Raw genomic sequence first — 19,025 nt, 5'->3', positions numbered from 1 at the left:
TGGTCTGAGGAATGTTTTTCTGGTCTGGATTTTTTTTTGTACAGACTTAAAGAATTAGAAAAAAAGTCAAGAAAGTGGGTGTCCAGATCACAAGATATACACCTTGTAAGTTGCCTGCAAGACAAATTAAATTGTACTAATTGCAACAGCTGAGAAAGTCTGATGGCACATAATTTCTACCCTTATACACACCAACAGCTGTCTTAGTTTTTCTAAGGAGAAATGTTAAAAGGGCATTTTTATAAACAACATTGCAGTTACCTTTCATATCACCTACGATTCACCCAAACCCGAGGCTCAGCTGTGATCTCCATCTACTGTCAATTCTCTCTCAATCAACACACACACCCACGTAAGATTTATTGTCTGCAATAATTATACTTACTTTACATATAAAATAGGAGCTCAGATGTTTTCCATCATCGTATTTTGGTACTAAGTATCTCAATAGTTGAAATAGAGTATTTTTTATTTTAAACTGCATAATATGAGAAGACAAATCTCAAAGGTGAAATATTCTTACCCAAGTAATGATTTATAAAATGCATTCATAGTTCATTGCCATAGTGAAAATACACTTGGGGCATTCATTTACAGAGTACTTTTAAGATTTTTTTTTTTTTCTTAAGGCAGAGTGGATGATTTTAAGAGTGTTTTATTTGGTATTGTGACTGTCTTGACTTAATCGAGCTGCAAACTCTACTAGCGTTCTTGTAGGCCGCCCTGCCATGCCTTTTCGAAGATAGGGCACCTCATCTTTATTCGACATCACACCAGCTATATCTAAATGAGCCCAGTGAGAGGCAGTCACAAATTCTTTCAGGAATGCAGCTGCTGTGCATGCTCCTCCAGCTCTGTGGGAAGCAGAAAAATTGTATTGTTTCTAAAGCAACACCAACAGCGTGAACATTAAATGAATGCACTGAAAGAAAGGGGCACATAAAGGACACTGGCACACCTTACCTGCTATACTTTCCAATGTTACTCAGATCTGCAAGAGGACAGTCTGTTACTTGTTTTGTGTAATGTTCAAAGAGAGGCATTCTCCAAACCCTGTCTCCTGTCAAAATGCTGGCCTGAAAAAGAAACAGTGATAGTTTTGGGAATTATTTTTTTAAAAACTGCATTTATAAGCCCCACTATCATGCATATTTTTGTTTAGCTTTGATCAGTATAGAAGTCTTCAGCCCAATATAATACTAGGTATTGGGAAATACACTGCAAAACAAAACAGTGAATACTACTTTTTTAGATACTTAAGAGTCAAAAGGCAAAATCTAAAGACTGCGCGTTTTTTCATTTTTTCCCCCCTAACAATACAAATCCTTCCCTGCAGAGACTTCCTTTAGCCATTCCACTTCAGCCACTCACAAGCCTCCCCGAATTTCTGTGTTAAGCAAGATCAATTATCTTTTTAACGTGAACTAATTACCATCAGTAGTTCAGAGCTTATGCATATGCAATAAGTGACCAGAACATGCAGATTTGAGATGATGTGCATGCTGTTTGCTGTATATTAAACCTTACTAAAGAGCTAGTAATTGTCATATTTTCAATTAAATACAGTACTAACACCATTCCTAATCCAATAATATAACTTTTAGATTTGCATAAAGTAACACTTTCAGTAACACACAAACTTCCAGTAACACCTGCTATTACTAAGTTATTACTATAATCTAATAATAATGCAGATGGCCTACTTCATAAAGGTGAGTCCAAAGCCAAGATGAGTTTGTGAACACTCCAGTTGCAGCAGACCCCAACGCAACATCCATGGCACCTACAGATACACACCTTCAAGGTTATACAAAGGCAAAGGTAGACCTGAGCTATTCCTCTGCATCCTGACTCCTCACAGAACTTTCCATCTTTAATTCCCATTATCAATAATTTCTGAAGTCTGCAAAAAATATTTTAGTACACTTGAATTTTTAGAAGTTTAAACATTGTCAAAACATTTAAATAAACTAGCAGGACAAGAATTCATAGACATTATATTCTGTATTTCATTAAACTAGATTTTCTGTTTTCAGCTTGATGTTTCTTAGCAATATTTCTAATACAATGCATTCAATAATAACTGTGTGTTCTAAAAAAAAAAGTGTAAATTATATTTTCCATATGGAAACAATAAGAGTGGACTTTTTCAAATTTATAGACCTCTACAATTTTCAAGCTGATACTTCCCCTTTTGTGAATTTCACTTGAATAGGTTTTTGTATAGCTTAATTTACTCAAAGTGGAAAATAATCCTTATCAAAATACTAAACCATGCCTAAACCAGAGTGATTACATATGTGTTTATTTGATGCCATAGAACCGCTTTTCTAATACAGTGAGAATAAAAAACAAAAAAAGAAAGGTAATTTAACAAAGTGGTATGTCAAAGAAATTTCTACAGGAGCTGTCCTTTTTGCTTGGTGCCCAAGCAACCCAAACACAGAATAATCTATAGTGGGAGTAAACTCCTCCTCCTTATCATGCCCTTTATATGGGAATACTTTTATACAGGCCAATGATCTTAAAATCAGTTTCCCTTCTATTTATTGAAATTTTCCTCAGCATTTGAACTGGTAAAACTGATGGAACATAATTTAAAGCACTAGTAGAAAACATACAGAAAGCTAATGATTTTGTTTAGCACATTCATTAAGCAACACAATGGACTCCTGTCTGAACTACTCTTCCATGTTTGTTCTCATTTCAGCTAGTCACTTCACCCATGACAGCTTGTTACTGCAGTTCATGAGATGCATACATAAGGCTGCTGTTTTTAAATTTAAAATTATAACCTCATTCATATACAACTGTAGAGATGAAACAATTGAAGCATATTTTATTATGCCTGAAAGCATGCACACTGTGCATAAAATAAGAGATACTTCAGTCAAACTCTTAGGAAGATGATAACAACTCTCCTGTTACCTAGTTTCATGGAGACCTGACCTAGCTCACATAATGGAGGAACTGGTGCTGGCTAGGTCAGAGCTCAGGCAGTCCAAAAGCCATTCACAAAGAAACTATTTTGGCTCCAGCATGGCCAGTGCCATATGGACTTGGTAGGATTCTTCCATAACTATGCCAGCATCTCTGCATCATTTAGCCCTGGGAGTTGGGAGGGATTAGCTCAGAAATGGAAGCACTGGGAAGCTCTGCAGAAACGTCTGCAGAAAGTCTGCGTAGTTTTCCTGCTTTTAGGTTCCAGCTCGGCTGGGCTGGCCCAACTTTGTTGACATTGCTGTCCCCTGCATGCCAATACCCTCCCTTAGTCCTATAGACACACTGCAGCTGTATAAGTTATTAGAGCATAAACTGTGCTACCTGTTGTCCTACAACATGTAAAATCATCTCAACTACTTTCAAATTCAGGTTGGCTTTCTAAACAGAGTGCAACTAATCCACAGCCCAATTAATGACAGCAACAAAGAACTGACTTGCAAAGTGAGCTGGGGGGGAGATTGCTTACCTGTTAACGTTGCAGCATTCACAATAGCCCTTGCATTAAAATTGTGGGCATAACAGAGAGCATCAGCTAACAGCAGTCTTCCTTCTGCATCTGTGTTATCTACCTTCAGGTGAAAAACCAGTAAAAACAGATTAACTACTCAAAATATCCCTTTCACTGACTTATTTCTTACTTATTATTTTAAATACCTGTCAGGTTATAAATGCACTGCCACAGGCCCTAGGAACTTCAAGTAATAAAAATTTACTCAAAATAAACTACAAAAAAAAAGAGACGATACTGATATACAATTATATTTATAAAATAAAATTGTAGCTGATGTCATCTTTCAGCAATGCAACCTCCTCTACATGCTGGGCCTCTGTACTGCTGACCCCTCAGAAGAGCCTGGAGGCTGGAGATGTGCCCCAGGGGAGTGCAGGGGCTGGTTACCATTCCCAGCAAAGCCCTGGGAATCCCAGGGGCTGGTACTGCGCAAGCACAGTGATCTGGCAAATGGAAACTGCCAAGGAGGAGAGGCTTGCCTTACCAATGTCTACAAATATCTTAAGGGCAAGTGTCAAGAGGCTGGGGTCAGGCTTTTTTCAGCAGCGCCCAGCGACAGGACAAGGGGCAACAGGCACAAACTGCAATGCAGGTAGTTCCATCTGAATGTGAGGAGAAACTTCTTTGAGGGTGACAGAGCACAGAGACAGGCTGCCCAGAGAGGTTGTGGAGTCTCCTTCTCTGGAGACATTCAAAACCCGCCTGGATGGGATTCTGTGCAACCTGTTCTGGGTGAACCTGCTTTAGCAGGGGTTGGACTGGATGATCCCTAGAGGTCCCTTCCAACCCTGACCGTTCTGTGATTCTGTGCCACAAAGAAGCACAGATGCAAGCCTGGAAACAGTTCTTTGTTGTACTGCTTTCTCTTTGGATCTTGAAACTTATTCCCTCAAAAAAAAAAAAAAAAATCCACCAAAAAAACCAAGAGCCTCTTTGCTGCTTTCCCCATTCAGGGAATGCTCATAATGAATTCTGCAAGATTAACTGCATGATGTGCTCTGAGCTACTAGCACTTTCTTGCATATTTCTTCCTGGTGGTGTGATGTGTGCTCGGTCTTTTCCCTCAAAGCAGAGGGTGACTGAACTCAGTTTTGGGACAAGAACCTCAAGGAACTAGAAGGCTCTTACTCCAGATAGCAGGGAAGTGTCCTGAAGGGTCTGCTGGAAGCAATTAATATGCTACTTATTCTGACCAAGAACCTGTATTTATGAGCATTGTAACCACCACTTGTGCTAAAACAAAGACTGTCAAGCATGTTCACTGAATGCTCATACTTTTCAGCTCTTCCTAGCAATTTATAAAACACGTCTAATCTCTCCAATCTATATTTCAAAGAATCTTATGATAGCAATTTCTAATTAACAGGCTTACGTATTTTTAAACTGCATTTGCACTGCTTATCTTTTTAAAGGGTCTTTTCAAACATGTATTCTGACTGCAGTCTTATAACTTGGTTGATTAAACCAATTAACTGAAAGTAATCAAAATCCAGGTTTCACAGGCATACCTGTATTGTTTTTCCATTCTTGGCTCTAACTACGTCCCCAGGCTTGTTTGCCTTGCCACTGGGCATATTTTCACAGAGGGGTGCCAAACCTCAGAGAAAAAAAGTGCATTATTAGTTTCTTTCTCAGAGAAGGTGTAGAAACAATACTGAAAAGAAAAAACAAACACCTCTCTAAGAAAACAGTACTATTCTCATCTTCAATTTATGCTGAAAATCCAACACGGTCACTGAAAGATACATGGTCCAATTTTCAATCAGGAAAATTCCTCTGCATGTTGTACCACCACATTCTCCCACCGACACCATTTTAGGCTTTTACCATTTACCACTGCGATTTAATTCTACTTTATGCCCAGACAACTGAGATCAGAGAAGCAACAAACATTATCCTTATGTCTGCCATATATGAATAATTAGTCACATGTAAAGGGATTTCTTTCTTTCTGAAGATAAAAACTTCTCAAATTAACACTCTGAGCCAGTCAAGCTCTGCTCATTGTGAACATTGTTTAATGTCAAGAGGGGTCCAAGGACTTGCCATAAGACTCCAACCATAAGAAGATCAAATAGAGATGAGCAAAAAACCAAAGAGGGTCAGTGTTAAAACTCTAACTATGAATGGGATAATAGGATGAAAGGCACTCCACCATTCCTAGGAAAAAACTGCTCCTGGCACGTGGAATAAACTAACTGTGGACTACCTCTTTTCAGTAGAATTATGTACACAGACTTTTGCTCCAGATTTTGCCCTTCCCATCCCGTACTTGTTCAGTCAGGAATGTAGTGCGGCTGTGTGTTTCACTGCCCTCCACCGGCTGAAGCGTATTAGTGACTACAGTACTAGTTTCCTGGAAGTCAAGGTTCTCAAACATGAAACTTATCCTAGAAAAGCTCAAACACAAGAAGGAAGTTTATGGGATGTGGGAAAAGGGACAGGCCGCTCGGGAGAAATACAGGGACATGATCAGAATGTGCAGGGAGATGACACAAAGGCTAAGGTCCATTTGGATTTAAGTCTGACAAGAGATGTCAAGGACAAGAATGGCTTCTTCCAACATCAGTTGCAAAAGGATGACGAGGGAAAAAGAGGGACTGCTTCTGAACAAGAGGTGGGTGCCCTGGTGATGAAGGATACAGGGAAGGCAGAGTTACTGAACGCCTTCTTTGCTTCAGTCTTCACTGCCCAGGCCACCCAGGCCCTGAAGGCAAGAGAGAAAGTCTGGAGAAAGAAAAACTTTCTCTCGGTGGAGGAAGATCATTTAAGCCAACTTGACACCCAAAAATCTATGGGCCCTGACGGGATGCACCCTGGGGGTGCTGAAGGAGCTGACAGATGTTACTACGAAGCCACTCTCCATCATCTTTGAAAGGTCATGAAGAACAGGAGAGGTGCCTGAGGACTGGAGAAAAGCCAATGTCACTCCAGTCTGTTACAAGGGCATGAAGGAAGACCCAGGAAAGTACAGACTGGTCAGCCTCACCTCCATCCCTGGACAGGTGATGGAACAGCTCATCCTGGATGCCATCTCTAAGCATGTGGAGGAAAATAAGGTTATCAGGAGTAGTCAACATGGCTTCACCAAGGGGAAATCATGCCTGACGAACCCAATAGCCTTCTATGATGGAATGACTGGCTCAGTAGACAGGGGAGAGCAGTGGATGTTGTCTGCCTTGACCTCAGCAAGGCTTTAGACACTCTCCCACAACACCCTCACAGGTAAGCTCAGGCAGTGCGGGTTAGGTGCGTGGACAGCGAGGTGGATTGAGAACTGGCTGAATGGCAGAGCTCAGAGGGTTGTGGTCAACGGCGCAGAGTCCAGCTGGAGGCCTGTAGCTCGAGCAGTGTTCCCCAGGGTCAGTACTGGGTCCAGTCCTGTTCAACGTATCCATCAGTGACCTGGGTGACGGGACAGAGCGTACCCTCAGCAAGTTTGCTGGTGACACAAAACTGGGAGCAGTGGCTGACACACCAGGAGGCTGCGCTGCCGTTCAGCGAGACCTGGATGGGCTGGAGAGCTGGGTGGAGGGGGTCCTAGTGGAGATCCACAAAGGCCAGCGTAAGGTCCTGCACCAAGGGAGGAGTAACCCCATGCGCCAGTACAGCCTGGGGCTGACCTGCTGGGAGGCAGCTCTGCGAAGAAGGACCTGGGAGTGCTGGTGGGCAGCAAGTTGCCCATGAGCCAGCAGTGTGCCCTGGTGGCCAGGAAGGCCAGTGGGATCCTGGGGCGCATTAGGAGGAGCGTGGCCAGCAGGTGCAGGGAGGTGATCCTGCCCCTCTGCTCTGCCCTGGTGAGGCCGCACCTGCAGTGCTGTGTCCAGCGCTGGGCTCCCCAGTTCAAGAGAGAGACAGGGAACTACTGGAGAGGGTCCAGCAGAGGGCTATGAAGGTGATGAGGGGACTGGAGCATCCCCCTTGTGAGGAAAGGCTGAGAGAGCTGGGCCTGTTTAGCCAGAAGAGCAGCCAGAGGGGATCTTACCAACGTCTACAGATGTTTCAAGGGCAAGTGTCAAGAGGCTGGGGCCAGGCTCTTTTCAGCAGCGCCCAGCGACAGGACAAGGGGCAACAGGCACAAACTGTAACACAAGAAGTTCCATTAGAATGTGAGGAGAAACTTCTTTGAGGGTGACAGAGCACAGAGACAGGCTGCCCAGAGAGGTTGTGGAGTCTCCTTCTCTGGAGACATTCAAAACCCGCCTGGATGGGATTCTGTGCAACCTGTTCTGGGTGAACCTGCTTTAGCAGGGGTTGGACTGGATGATCCCCAGAGGTCCCTTCCAACCCTGACCATTCTGTGAGTGGATTATGTATCATTGCCAACTGGTGTGGCCATGGTTCTTGAATCAGCTTATTTAATTCTAGGTGTGCAACATTTTTGCAGAAAAAAAATAAGCACTGCTTGTACTTAAAAATAGTATCAGCAGCAGATTGGGTTTGTTTTAGATTCCTGCAGAGATATTCACCTACAGAAACAAGAGCTGATCCCTCTTCCTGTTCAGCTGTGGCAAACACAGAGTCAGTTAAGCTAACTCCTCATTTTTAATTGCTTTTACAGATATCCGTATTCCTCCTTATTATGATCAGGACTTAAAACTTCAGTAAGTTTTTTGTCAAGTTTGCTAGCAATCATTTCTCTTCTGTAATCTAAAAATCATGCCTTCGGAATTTTAATACTGTGTTGCAGTATTTTATTCAAGCAAAGCTAATAGGTTTTTGATAAGCAAGTAAAAACGGAAGAGAGGCTGAGCAAGGGAGTAAGAGAAGTAGCTCTGCAAGAGGCTATCACAATTTTATATGACTGTCCTGGTTTCAGCTAGGATAGGGTTAATTTTCTTCTTAGTAGCTGGTGCAGCACTGTATTTTGGACAATGTTGACAACACAGATGTTTTTAGTTGTTGCTTGGTGACGTTTATACCAAGTCAAGAACTTTTCAGTGTCTCAGGCCTTCCCATCGAGAAGACTGGAGAGGCACAAAAACCTGAGAGGGGACACAGCCAGGACAGCTGACCCAAACTGGCCAAAGGGATATTCATACCATAGGACATGCTCAGTATGTAAACTGGGGGGAGCTGGCCAGGACCAGCAAATTGCTGCTCAGGGACTAGCTGGACACTGGTCAGTGAGTGATGAGCAACTGTATTCTGCATCACTTGTTTTCTTTTCTCCCTTCCCTTTGGATTTTATTCCTCTTTTCTTCTCCCTCTTTCTCATTATAATAGTTACTATTAATACAGCTTGGGGTTTTTCCTCCTATTTTAATTATTAACTTGTTATTATCTCAACCCTCAAGTTTCACATTTGTTTCAGGTTCTCCTCCCCATCCCTCCAGGTAGGGGTGCAGGGAGCAAGCAAGTGCCTATGTGGTATTTAAGTTTCTGGCTGGAGCTGAACCATGACAATGACCGTTACCACTACTGAAACTAGAAAATTACTGTCTAAACAAGACCTTGTAAAACTAAGATTTTTGGCTTCTCACAGAAACACACTTACCGATTATATTAAGAGGTAGATTTAAAGCTGCTGCTGTCACAATGGCTGAACAGATAGTTGCTGCGCCTCCCATATCTGCTCTCATCGCATCCATGCCAGATGATGGCTTCAGTGAAATGCCACCACTGGAACAAACAGCACAAGTATCATCCAATATGCAGAAGTTCTATGTTGCATATGTTGATAATATACTGTCCATCAGTATGTTTTAGCACCAAGTATCAGTAAATGCTAGATTGGTGTTTTCAAATATCCCTGCAACACCCTAGTAAACACACTGAAAGCAACGTATCTGGGTTTTCATTTCAGATAGAATGTTCCCGAGTTACTTTCTCATAATTAGGACACCATTTAAAAAAAACAAAACCAAAAACCACACACAGGTAATCTGCAGCAGACTAACTCAACGGTCTTTGTAGTAACATAAGAACACAAAACACTTGGTAAAGTCAGCATATGGAAGCGGAACAGACTGATAAATTCTTCAGTAGTTACGTGACATAAAAAGGAGTTAGAAGGAACTGCTGCAAAGAATTAACTATTTTCTGTTAAGTATGATCTAGATGTTCAATGACAGACTGCAATTCTAAACATGTAAATTCTTTTATCTAGAGCTTTGCTCAGGCCAAAAAAGAAGAAACAGCACATTGTTTTCTTTCCCCCTGAATTTGCATTTTCCCCTTACAAGACAAGGGAATATCAATTCCTACTTTGTCCATTCACATTTGTCTTATCCCCCGGAAAAGCAGCACAATCTACTATACAAGGCAAGTTCGCTGGAATGGCATTTGAAGACATGGTGAGCAAAGAAAAAGCATCTCCTCATTGAACATGAATAGCTGGAAGGCATGTTACCCCCTCTAGTCACTAAAATATCAGCATACATACCTGTCAAATGTAACTCCTTTTCCTACAAATACCAATGGGGAGTCATTTGTGTTAGCACCCCCTAAATAGTGAATCTCCAAAAAGATGGGAGGTTCAGCAGAACCCTTAGCTACACTCAGGAATGCTCCCATCTGATGTGTTGCTATCCAAGACTCTGGTCTGGAACAGAAAAAAAGATTTTGTTTTTATTTTTTTTTTACTTAAGACACTTTGACCAAAATGATTTTGTTTGTTTTTAAGAGATCACAACTCCTGAAGGTTTGTACACAAACTTAATTTGATTTTATTAGTTATTTTTGGAAATTGTCATTTAAATGCAAATTTATTACTTTGTGAAACAGAAAAATACTTCCTTAAAGTTGCTGCTTGTTTTTTGTTTTGCCTTAAGAAAAACAACAAAACAGCTTGTCTACATTTTCTATATCAGAAACATTAAACTTTCACTTGCCCATGAAACCGTAGCCTCTGAAGGCATATTAAGTAACAATTTTGCAGGTTACAGCTTAGCTTTCTGCTATCAGGACGGTTAACTATAGACAAAGTTGATTTCCCTCATTCTTTTGCTTTTCAACAACAGTCCCCTTGCACAACCAGTTAGCCCAATTCCACCAAAGAGCAGTGATTAGAAATTCAGAAGCATTAGCTGGGCAAACTGAACCGCAAGGGCTTTTATGGCTCCATCTCAATGTTTTTGAAAGCTAAAAAAATCCCAACAATAACATCAATAAGAAGAGGATGCTTAATTACCACATCCAAACAAAAAAACCCACTTGGGAAGAAAACAAAAGGTATTAGAAAAAAGGTACCTGGTATTTGTCCTTTATTCACAGAGTCTTTATCAGGCTTCCCTTCACAGCACATGTGTTAATTAAGCAGTAATTGACTGTATGACTAGCTGACAGTTAATCATTTTACTGTGTCACAGGCTGAGAGGAGCTTGCAATCTAGGCACCGCTCCATACTTTTTTGCCAAACACTTCCCCTGCTTTTGCTGTTTGAAATGGCAAAGTGAAAATGACAGCCCACTGCAGACAGGATTAACCCAGAAGGTACCTTACCCTACAGAGGAATCATTTCAACAGAATTTACCTTATATGGACCTTCACATTGCTGAAACTTCTAAGCTTCTGTTCAATTTGTTCGGCAAATTTGATTGGAGTTATATAATTAGCTGGAGCCTCCATAAGGTACCGAGCGAGGTTCTGACCCTCAGCGTAGATAACACCTTTTTGCCAGGCTTCACTTTCAGCACTAAACAACACCATACAATAATCAGGATCATAAATGTTTACAAAAGTAAGATGTTGTCAGTATCCATCTGTCCTCTCCTGTTTGAAAATGCAGTATCATTAATTTGGGGCAATTAAGAATGTCATAGCAATCTTACTACAATTAATTTAGTATGAGATCCAGGGTGCATCTAATATAGTAGCTCATCTCTGGTTCTAGTCAGTGTTAAATGCTTCACAGAAAGCTAGAGGAATCCTAGAGCAGACAGACGTAAAATTATCTAATACATTAGGTCTTGTCCTAAGCCTTAAGAGTCAGAGATTGGCCTAAATCCTCAAGCAAAAGGTTTAATATCCCTTCCAAAATTTATCATCACATTAATTATAACAGCTCTGAAAGTTTTTATTTATCATATAAAGCCTCCAATTCTGTTTTTCACTTTACTGAAATATGATTGTGATGCAAGAGTGGAATTGGTATCTCATTTCACAGTGCACTCAAGGCATTTCGCTAACAAATGACAGAGCAATATTTGAAGAGCTGCCTGCACAGGAAATGAAGAAGTCTCTCTGGTTACTTTGCAACACTACCAATACAAAACCTTTCACTTCACTGAGACAGAACTGGAAGACTTATTTGCTTTAAAAGATATCACAAAACAGGGCATTAAACTCATAAGGATTCTGCCTCTCAAAAGAGCAACACAGTGAAGGAGAAATCCAGGAGAAACACAGAAACATTGCGTGGATACGGAGGGATGGAATTAAAAAACCAAATCTCAGCTGACACTCAAGCTGCAAGTAGCAGCGTAGGCAACAAGAGAACTTCAACAGGTACATCATCAGCAAAAGGAAGGTCAGGAATAATGCTGCCTGCCCCATTTAGCAAGGGAACAATCTAGTGAAGACTGAAGTTCTCAGTGCTTGCTTTGCATCAGTCTTAATAATTAACCTCTGCTTCCAGATTCCCCAGTTCTTTGTGCTTAGTAGCAGAGTTTAGGGAAGAAAGGTACACCCACAGCAAAGGAAGCTAGATTTAGGACTGCGTAATGAAGCTGGGCACGTACAGGTCCCCAGCAGCAGGCAGGATATATGTGTGAGTGCTGGGGGAGCTGGCTGGCGTCACTGCAAGCCTAGCGCCTCTCTGTTCGAAAGGTACTCGAATGTGGTCCCTGTTGACTGAAAAAGGACAAAGCCCCATCTTTAAGAACGGCAAGGAGGATATAGGGAACTACAAGCCAGTTATCCTAGACTAATCCCCTAAAAGTTTATGGAGAAAGTAATCTTGGAAGCCATTTCCAGGTACATAAAGGCCAAGGCGTTCACTGGGAACAGTCATAATAGATTTATTTGGGGCAAATCATGCCTGACCAACTTGAATGACTTTTATGATGAGAGGGTTGGCACAGAGGACCACAGTGGATATCATTCTTGATGGATGCCATATCTTGGCTTTAGTAAGGTTTTTACATAGAATCATTGAGAAATCATGAACTGGAGGGGTAGACTATAAAATGGGTGAAAAACTGGAAGAACTGTTGGGCTCAGAAGACAGCGAACAGCTGAATGATCTTGCTGGCAGTTAGTTATGCAGTGTTCCTCAAGGGTTGGTATTGAGGCTGATACCTTCATCAGCAACTTGGACAATGAAATGTATCCTCAGAAATTTATGGACAGCATCACATTGCGGGGAGCAGCTGAAACAGGGAGTGTAGGGCCACCATTCATAGGGGCCTTGACAGGCTGCAGGAACGCACCAAGGGGAAGTTTAACGAAGACTGGCTTAAAGTTGTACGTGGGACAGAACAGCTCTATGCAACAGTCAGGCTGGACACCTGACTAGGCAGAAAGCGATGTTGCAGAAAAGAACCTGGGGATCCTGGTGGCCAAGCTGAACAGGAGTAAGCAGTGCATTACTGTGGAGACAAAGGCCAGCTGAGCTGGATTAGAGCATAGCCAGTGTTATTTACCTCCATTTGTGAGACTGCATCTACCTACATCCACTTTAAACTTCCTGAATATAAAACCAATACTGATCTACTGGAGAAAGTCCAAAGGAGGGCCCCTAAGAGGGGTAGGGAGCTGGAGCACATGGCTATGAGGACGAGCTAAGAGAATTGGGTTTGTTTCACCTAGAGAAGAAAAATTTAGTAAAGATCTAATCGTAGTCTTTCCTTTACCCTTAGATAGGGTTTATAAAGAAGATGAAGACAGATGCATCTTGGAATTGCACAGTAAAAGGGTAGGAGACAATAGTCTCAAGATTCAACAAGGCAAACTGCAAAAGGACATTAAAAAAAAAAAATCACCATTATTGTTGTTAAGCCCTAGAACAGATGGGTCAGTGAGGTTGTGGAATTTCCATCTCAGGAAATATTCAAAACTGGACTAGACAAAAGGCCTGAGTGAGCTTTAAAGTTGTACGTTAACTTCCAGGTTATCCCTAATCCAAGCTGGGGCTCGACTAAATGACCTCCAGAGGTCCTTTCCAACCTAAATTATTATATACAAGAATTATGTCTGGTGTCATAAGTGGTAACTGGACCACCTATGTTTTCAGGAAATGTTTGTTTACTATAAATGTGATCAGCTCCCAAACTACCTGCTGTATCATAAATGGGAAAAGCATTGCATGTAGCTTATCAAGACATGCTTAAGCTGAGAGGTTTTTATTCTATTTCACTAACTTCCTCACAAATAACTTGTTCCTGTATAAAGTACACACAGGAAACAACTCTCCTCTGCATGACAAAATATCCTATAGGGAAGGTCCAAAGTCCATTCTTGATAATTGTTCTGGAACCAAAAGCTCCAATACAACTTTCTATTCTCAAGTAACAGTGATATCCATTTAAAGGCCAGAAGCAGCCAAGCTTCTCTTCTTGCATTATACTCTGTGAAAGAAAATACAACAAATGAACTATGTAAAATATATCCTTTGTGGCATGGTCTGGTGTCAGTTCGCATTTCCTAGTTCTCAAATGGATTTATTCATTTATGGAGTCTAAAATACTTCTGCTCCATGGTTTTGGCATGCAATACCAACAGAGGTCCTTTTATGTCACAACTATGCTTCAAGTAATTTTTTACTTTTTTTTTTATTCTGGCCCTTCTTTTCTATGAAGCAACTTTTATTTACCTTGACCTCAGAACACTAAGGAAACATATGAAACAAACACGGTAAGTATACTTGAGATGTAAAATACTTCAGGAAATTCCTCCTACTCATTAGAATTAAGACAGATATTGCTGCTAGCCCTGTTCTTTCCATTTTACATTGTTCTCATGTACAAGCATGCACACAGTTTTATAAATAAACAAAGCGATAAATAAATAGGCAAGCTTTCCTTTTGCCTTCCTTCATGCTTACCTTCCATGAAGCTGAGGAGTAACTACAAGTTTCTTTTTTTGCTTCAGCTCATTATATTCATGCAATCCAAGGACAGAGCCTTCTGCAGCTGCCTGAGCATCTCCACAGGGGTCTACTTCAACACAAGGGATCTCCAGATCCTGGATGTGTCTACAGCCAGCTGAAAAACACAGTACAGGAGGCAGAGTATTGCACAGAACAGCAAAACGGGCATCTGAGGCGATCAATATGACATTTGAAGGAAAAAAGAATAAACAAAGTCAGATATCTTCAGTTTAAAATAAATCAATTAAGAAGATCATGCAGTAGAGTAATTAGAAATGCTAATGACCATATACTGACAAATTTTAACTAAAAATACCGCTTGACAAATGGTAATGATGAAGACACTTCAAAATAAAAATCTAAGTCCACAGTTGTTCCAGTTCCTTGAAGCTTACTCTATAGCAAAGAGAAGCTCTATTATTCTGGAGTGCTATGGATTATGACTACCTATAGTCATATCTATGACTATCAGAAATGTACTGTAATTTAGTTATTTGCTAGTAATATATGACTGCTGTTTTCTTCCAAATTAGTTTATACACATTTTTATAAACAAAATAATATATTCCATACATTCTTTTTTGTACCTAAATAACAATGTTTTGGCAGCTGGTGAGACAACATGGGCTGGCACCTTCAACATACAGCTGTCATACATGGTGACTGACCTCCAGTCTCAGATTATAAACTGCGCAGTGAGAATTCTTTTTATTCTTGTTTTATACATGCTTAGGTGCAGCAGTCATCCTTGATTAAGATGGAGGCCTCCTCTGCCTACCACAGATAACATACCAAACCATACTACTAAGATGCTGTGAAAGTTAAAAGTTTACAACACAAATATTTCAGTTACAAACTAAGTGGCAAAACTAAATATGTACATCCTTAAGCACAGCATGAGCATAATGTGAATTGGTGACGCTCTCAGACTTCAAAGTAGCAGTAATTAAACAAGTGCCCTTTCAATATCACACTGTTTAGGAAAGTTATTTAATATAAATAACTGCAATTACCTGCCTGCAGATTGATTTACATGCCCTGTAACTCCTTCCTTGTTAAGGAAAAACTTACATAAATATCAGTGACAAGTAAACGATTTACCAAACTGTACAATACATTTTGCATTCCAAAACAAAACCACATCTAGACTCACTCTTGAAAAACAGAACATGCTGCACCACTGCAATACATTTATATACAAAATGCTTAAGAAACTTTAAAAATAGTTAACCTGCAACAGCTGCACGAATATTTTCTTTGCCTTCATCCCAGTTTTCTTGGTCATTTACTCCAGCATTCTTCTTACCCAAGCCAACTACAACCACACTCGGAAAGTCCTAGAAGCCGACACACAAATGGATTCACTTTCCTCACTGTTACAGCCACAGCAGTTATTAAAAAAAGCCCTTACTTTCCAAATCAAACCAAGGGCAGCATCAAAATAACATTCAGTACTTTCTCTGTTACACACATTTCTTCACGAGAAGTGCCAGTATGGTGCCACTGTCTTGCACTCCCAGTTACTTGCTATGGGTGTGCAACCAGTTGTTCTGTTGTCCAGTTAATAGTCAATTACATGTATGTTAGCAGATAGGGCTTTACGCTCAACACATAGCAAGCTTGATACTTCTAAGAGCTAGTCTCAGAGTCCGTTGAAAGCAGATCCAGCTTTCCAGCTGCAACAAATGCCACCACTCAGCTGGAGAAGTGTAATCTTTTTTGGCACAGTTGGAGGAAATAAAATCACTTCAAAGGCTGAGTCTTTGAAAGCATGATTTGCCAGGTAACAAACCAAAGCTGCCCAGTGGTACACAGCTCCAGAAGTCAGGAAAGCAATGTGGCACAGACTACAGACTACTAAATGCTTGCTTTATAAGCTGCAAGCAGAAGGCGAAAAGGAAGAAATACTGAAGATTAAAGGAGCCTTTTAAGAATGAAGTCAGTTTTGGATAAAACTCAAAGTTATATATATGAACAGATTTCCCACAGCTCTGAAGAAAAATGAAATTACTCTCAGCCTTTACCCTTCCATCACAAACTGCAGCTCTGTCAGATTCTAACAATCAGCTTTCAAACTGCTACACCACAGTAAAGTCTTTTAGTCCACAAGATGCTGAAAGCAGTGTTAGCCCTCCAGAAGATCAATGCCTCAATATTTTTTTAGTTATCTTTGTTTTTACACACTTAGATGAGTATGTAAGGCCAAATGCTACTGCCCTCTCCTGCGGAGATTTGCTGCTCAGTTCAGAGGCCATCCTGTATGCACAAATGGGGTAACAGGACCTTCACAGGACTCAACTTCCATGAAATTTCCAAGAATCTTTCTGCTGAGTCCAGTATCGCATGTCTGGGGTCTCCACACAGGAATTTATACATGGTAGGCAATACTCACTACAAACTGATACATTTAAAATCCTTTAAATACTCCTAATGTAAGATTTGGTTACTTAGACAGGGACACCTAGTGTCATATGACACGTCTTCCTAGCCTCTAGCTATTGCTCCAGAGAGGCACAGATCATACTATTTGCCAACTCCACGTAGGTGCATTAGATGCATTACAGCTTCTCAAACCACCAAAAGTCTAACCTGAAGCAGATGAATCCCCACCTCATACCCTTGTGATGTATCATGTCTGTGCAGACAGAAGTCCTGCTTTCTGACGAAAGCCTATGACAGGGCTGCCTTGTGTTAGAACCGTCATGTCTGGAAGGTCTTTCTGCACCTCAGTGCACACTTCTGCGCTCACTCCCCCTGAACACAGGGGGAACAGCAGAAGCCTGATCCAAAACTGTTGTGCTTCAGCTCATTGAGTAAGCAGTTACTCAGAGTACACCACCTTTAAAACAGGCTTGTTTACTACATTTTCTCACTTTGCAGCACAGCGGAGATTACAGCATCATGCAAAGACATGCAAACATGGGGAGTGCAGAACAGGAGGTCTGAGTAAGAACCACATCTTTTGTTGGCAGGGGGGGTGGGAAGAGAAGAGCATTTATACAAGCACATCAGTACACTCAGCTTGAAGTAAGATACAAGGGCAAGCCTCACACACTAATCAATATGCACACAAAAATCCAAAGTTCATACCTGATGCAAACCATGGAATATGCGTGTTTTGCCTTTCTTCAAAGGTGGCCCACATCTAGGACACAAAAAGATTATTCCAACAAAGAAGTCCTTACTAGTGATAAATCTTACAGTACTACATTCACTCCACAACCACGCAGTGCTCCTCAACACTACTGGGACGCTTGGCTCAGTGCGACTCACAGCATGGGCAGTCCCCACGGACAGCTGGCATGTTTCCTCAGTACTTGGTTTTCCCACAGAAGCTCCCCTCCCTCCAGACTGCTTGGCCTGGCAAACACCAGCCTGAGAAGTGGTATGGATACAAATACTAATATTGATTTAAAAAAAACCCACACACCATTCTTACTGGTGTTTATAGGTACTTTTACCCATTTCAGAAGCTTATCAGACACTTACACAGCCAGAAGTTCTCTCAGCTTTCCAGACACAAGTCTGTCAAAAGCATCACCTGCACTAGTGAACTGGGCAGGACCTTCATCCTTTTCACTTGAGTAGATTCCCAGAACAAGACCCTAAAAAAGGGATGCATGTTAATGTAAACAACGTGAAGTTTAGTTTGTGTATTCATCTAACGCAATGCACTGAGTAACGCTTTAGTAAACCAGGATAAACTACTACAACTACTTTTAATTGTGACAAAGAAATTACATACAGTATAACTGAACTGTTGTCATTTGCCTAACAAGCAGAGACAAAATCTCCTTCACTCTGCAATTTCCAGTACAGAAGAGGTTCTTCCCCCCTTCCTCCGCCCCATGCGGATCTTCCGAGGGCCACAGGGCCGGGCACCGCTCCCGACAAAGCCCACAGGCAGCCGGCGAGGGGCCGGAGCAGGAGAGCGGCCCGTCCCCGGCCGGGGCTTCTCCGGGGCGCAGCCCCGCCACAGGCACGGCGCCCGCCGACGCCCTCCCAGCCGCAGCCGCAGCCCGGAACCGGGGGGCACACGGCGACCCCCAGCCGGGCGTCGGGCGCGCTCGGCCGCGGCACCCAGCAGGAGGAAGGGACCCCCGCCCCCCCGCACCCCGCGGGACGCGCCCGCCGCCTCGGCTCACCCCGGCCGCCCCCTCACCTTCCCGCCGGCGCCGTGGCCCCGCGCCGCGCGCTCCCGCAGCGGGGCACCGCAGGCCAGGGGCAGCTGCCGGCTGAGGCAGCGCGCGCCCAGCCCCCGCGCCCAGGGCAGCAGCATGGCCGCGCGGCGGGCGGGCGGGCGCGCCCATGACCTCATCAGCCGGCGCGGCGCGGGGCGGGGCGGGGCCCGCCGGGGGGCGGGGGCGGGGGCGGGGCGGGGCGGGGGGCGGGGCGGGGGAGCGGGGCGGGGGGCGGAGCGGGGCGGGGGAGCGGGGCGGGGGAGCGGGGCGGGGGGGGGCGGGGCGGGGGGGGCGGGGCGGG

General features: G+C 42.6%; 1 protein-coding gene across 1 annotated transcript; it reads right to left on the bottom strand.

Annotated features, from left to right (window-relative positions):
• Positions 1-451: 451 nt before the first annotated feature.
• LAP3 (leucine aminopeptidase 3) lies at positions 452-18,857 on the bottom strand. Its single transcript, XM_055795958.1, has 13 exons — positions 18,706-18,857; positions 18,033-18,148; positions 17,634-17,688; positions 15,775-15,880; positions 14,499-14,658; positions 10,989-11,150; positions 9,900-10,058; positions 9,012-9,136; positions 5,023-5,111; positions 3,470-3,572; positions 1,704-1,783; positions 964-1,076; positions 452-854 (listed from the first exon to the last, which is right to left on the bottom strand). Exons 1-13 carry the CDS (start codon positions 18,820-18,822, stop codon positions 656-658), a joined length of 1,584 nt encoding a protein of 527 aa, XP_055651933.1. The 5' UTR covers positions 18,823-18,857; the 3' UTR covers positions 452-655.
• Between the last annotated feature and the right edge of the window lie 168 nt (positions 18,858-19,025).

This window comes from Falco peregrinus, chromosome 2 (genome assembly GCF_023634155.1).
Source record: "Falco peregrinus isolate bFalPer1 chromosome 2, bFalPer1.pri, whole genome shotgun sequence".
NCBI classification, from domain to species: domain Eukaryota; kingdom Metazoa; phylum Chordata; class Aves; order Falconiformes; family Falconidae; genus Falco; species Falco peregrinus.
Note: the sequence above shows the minus strand (reverse complement) of the source record. Positions and strands in the feature narration are given on the sequence as shown.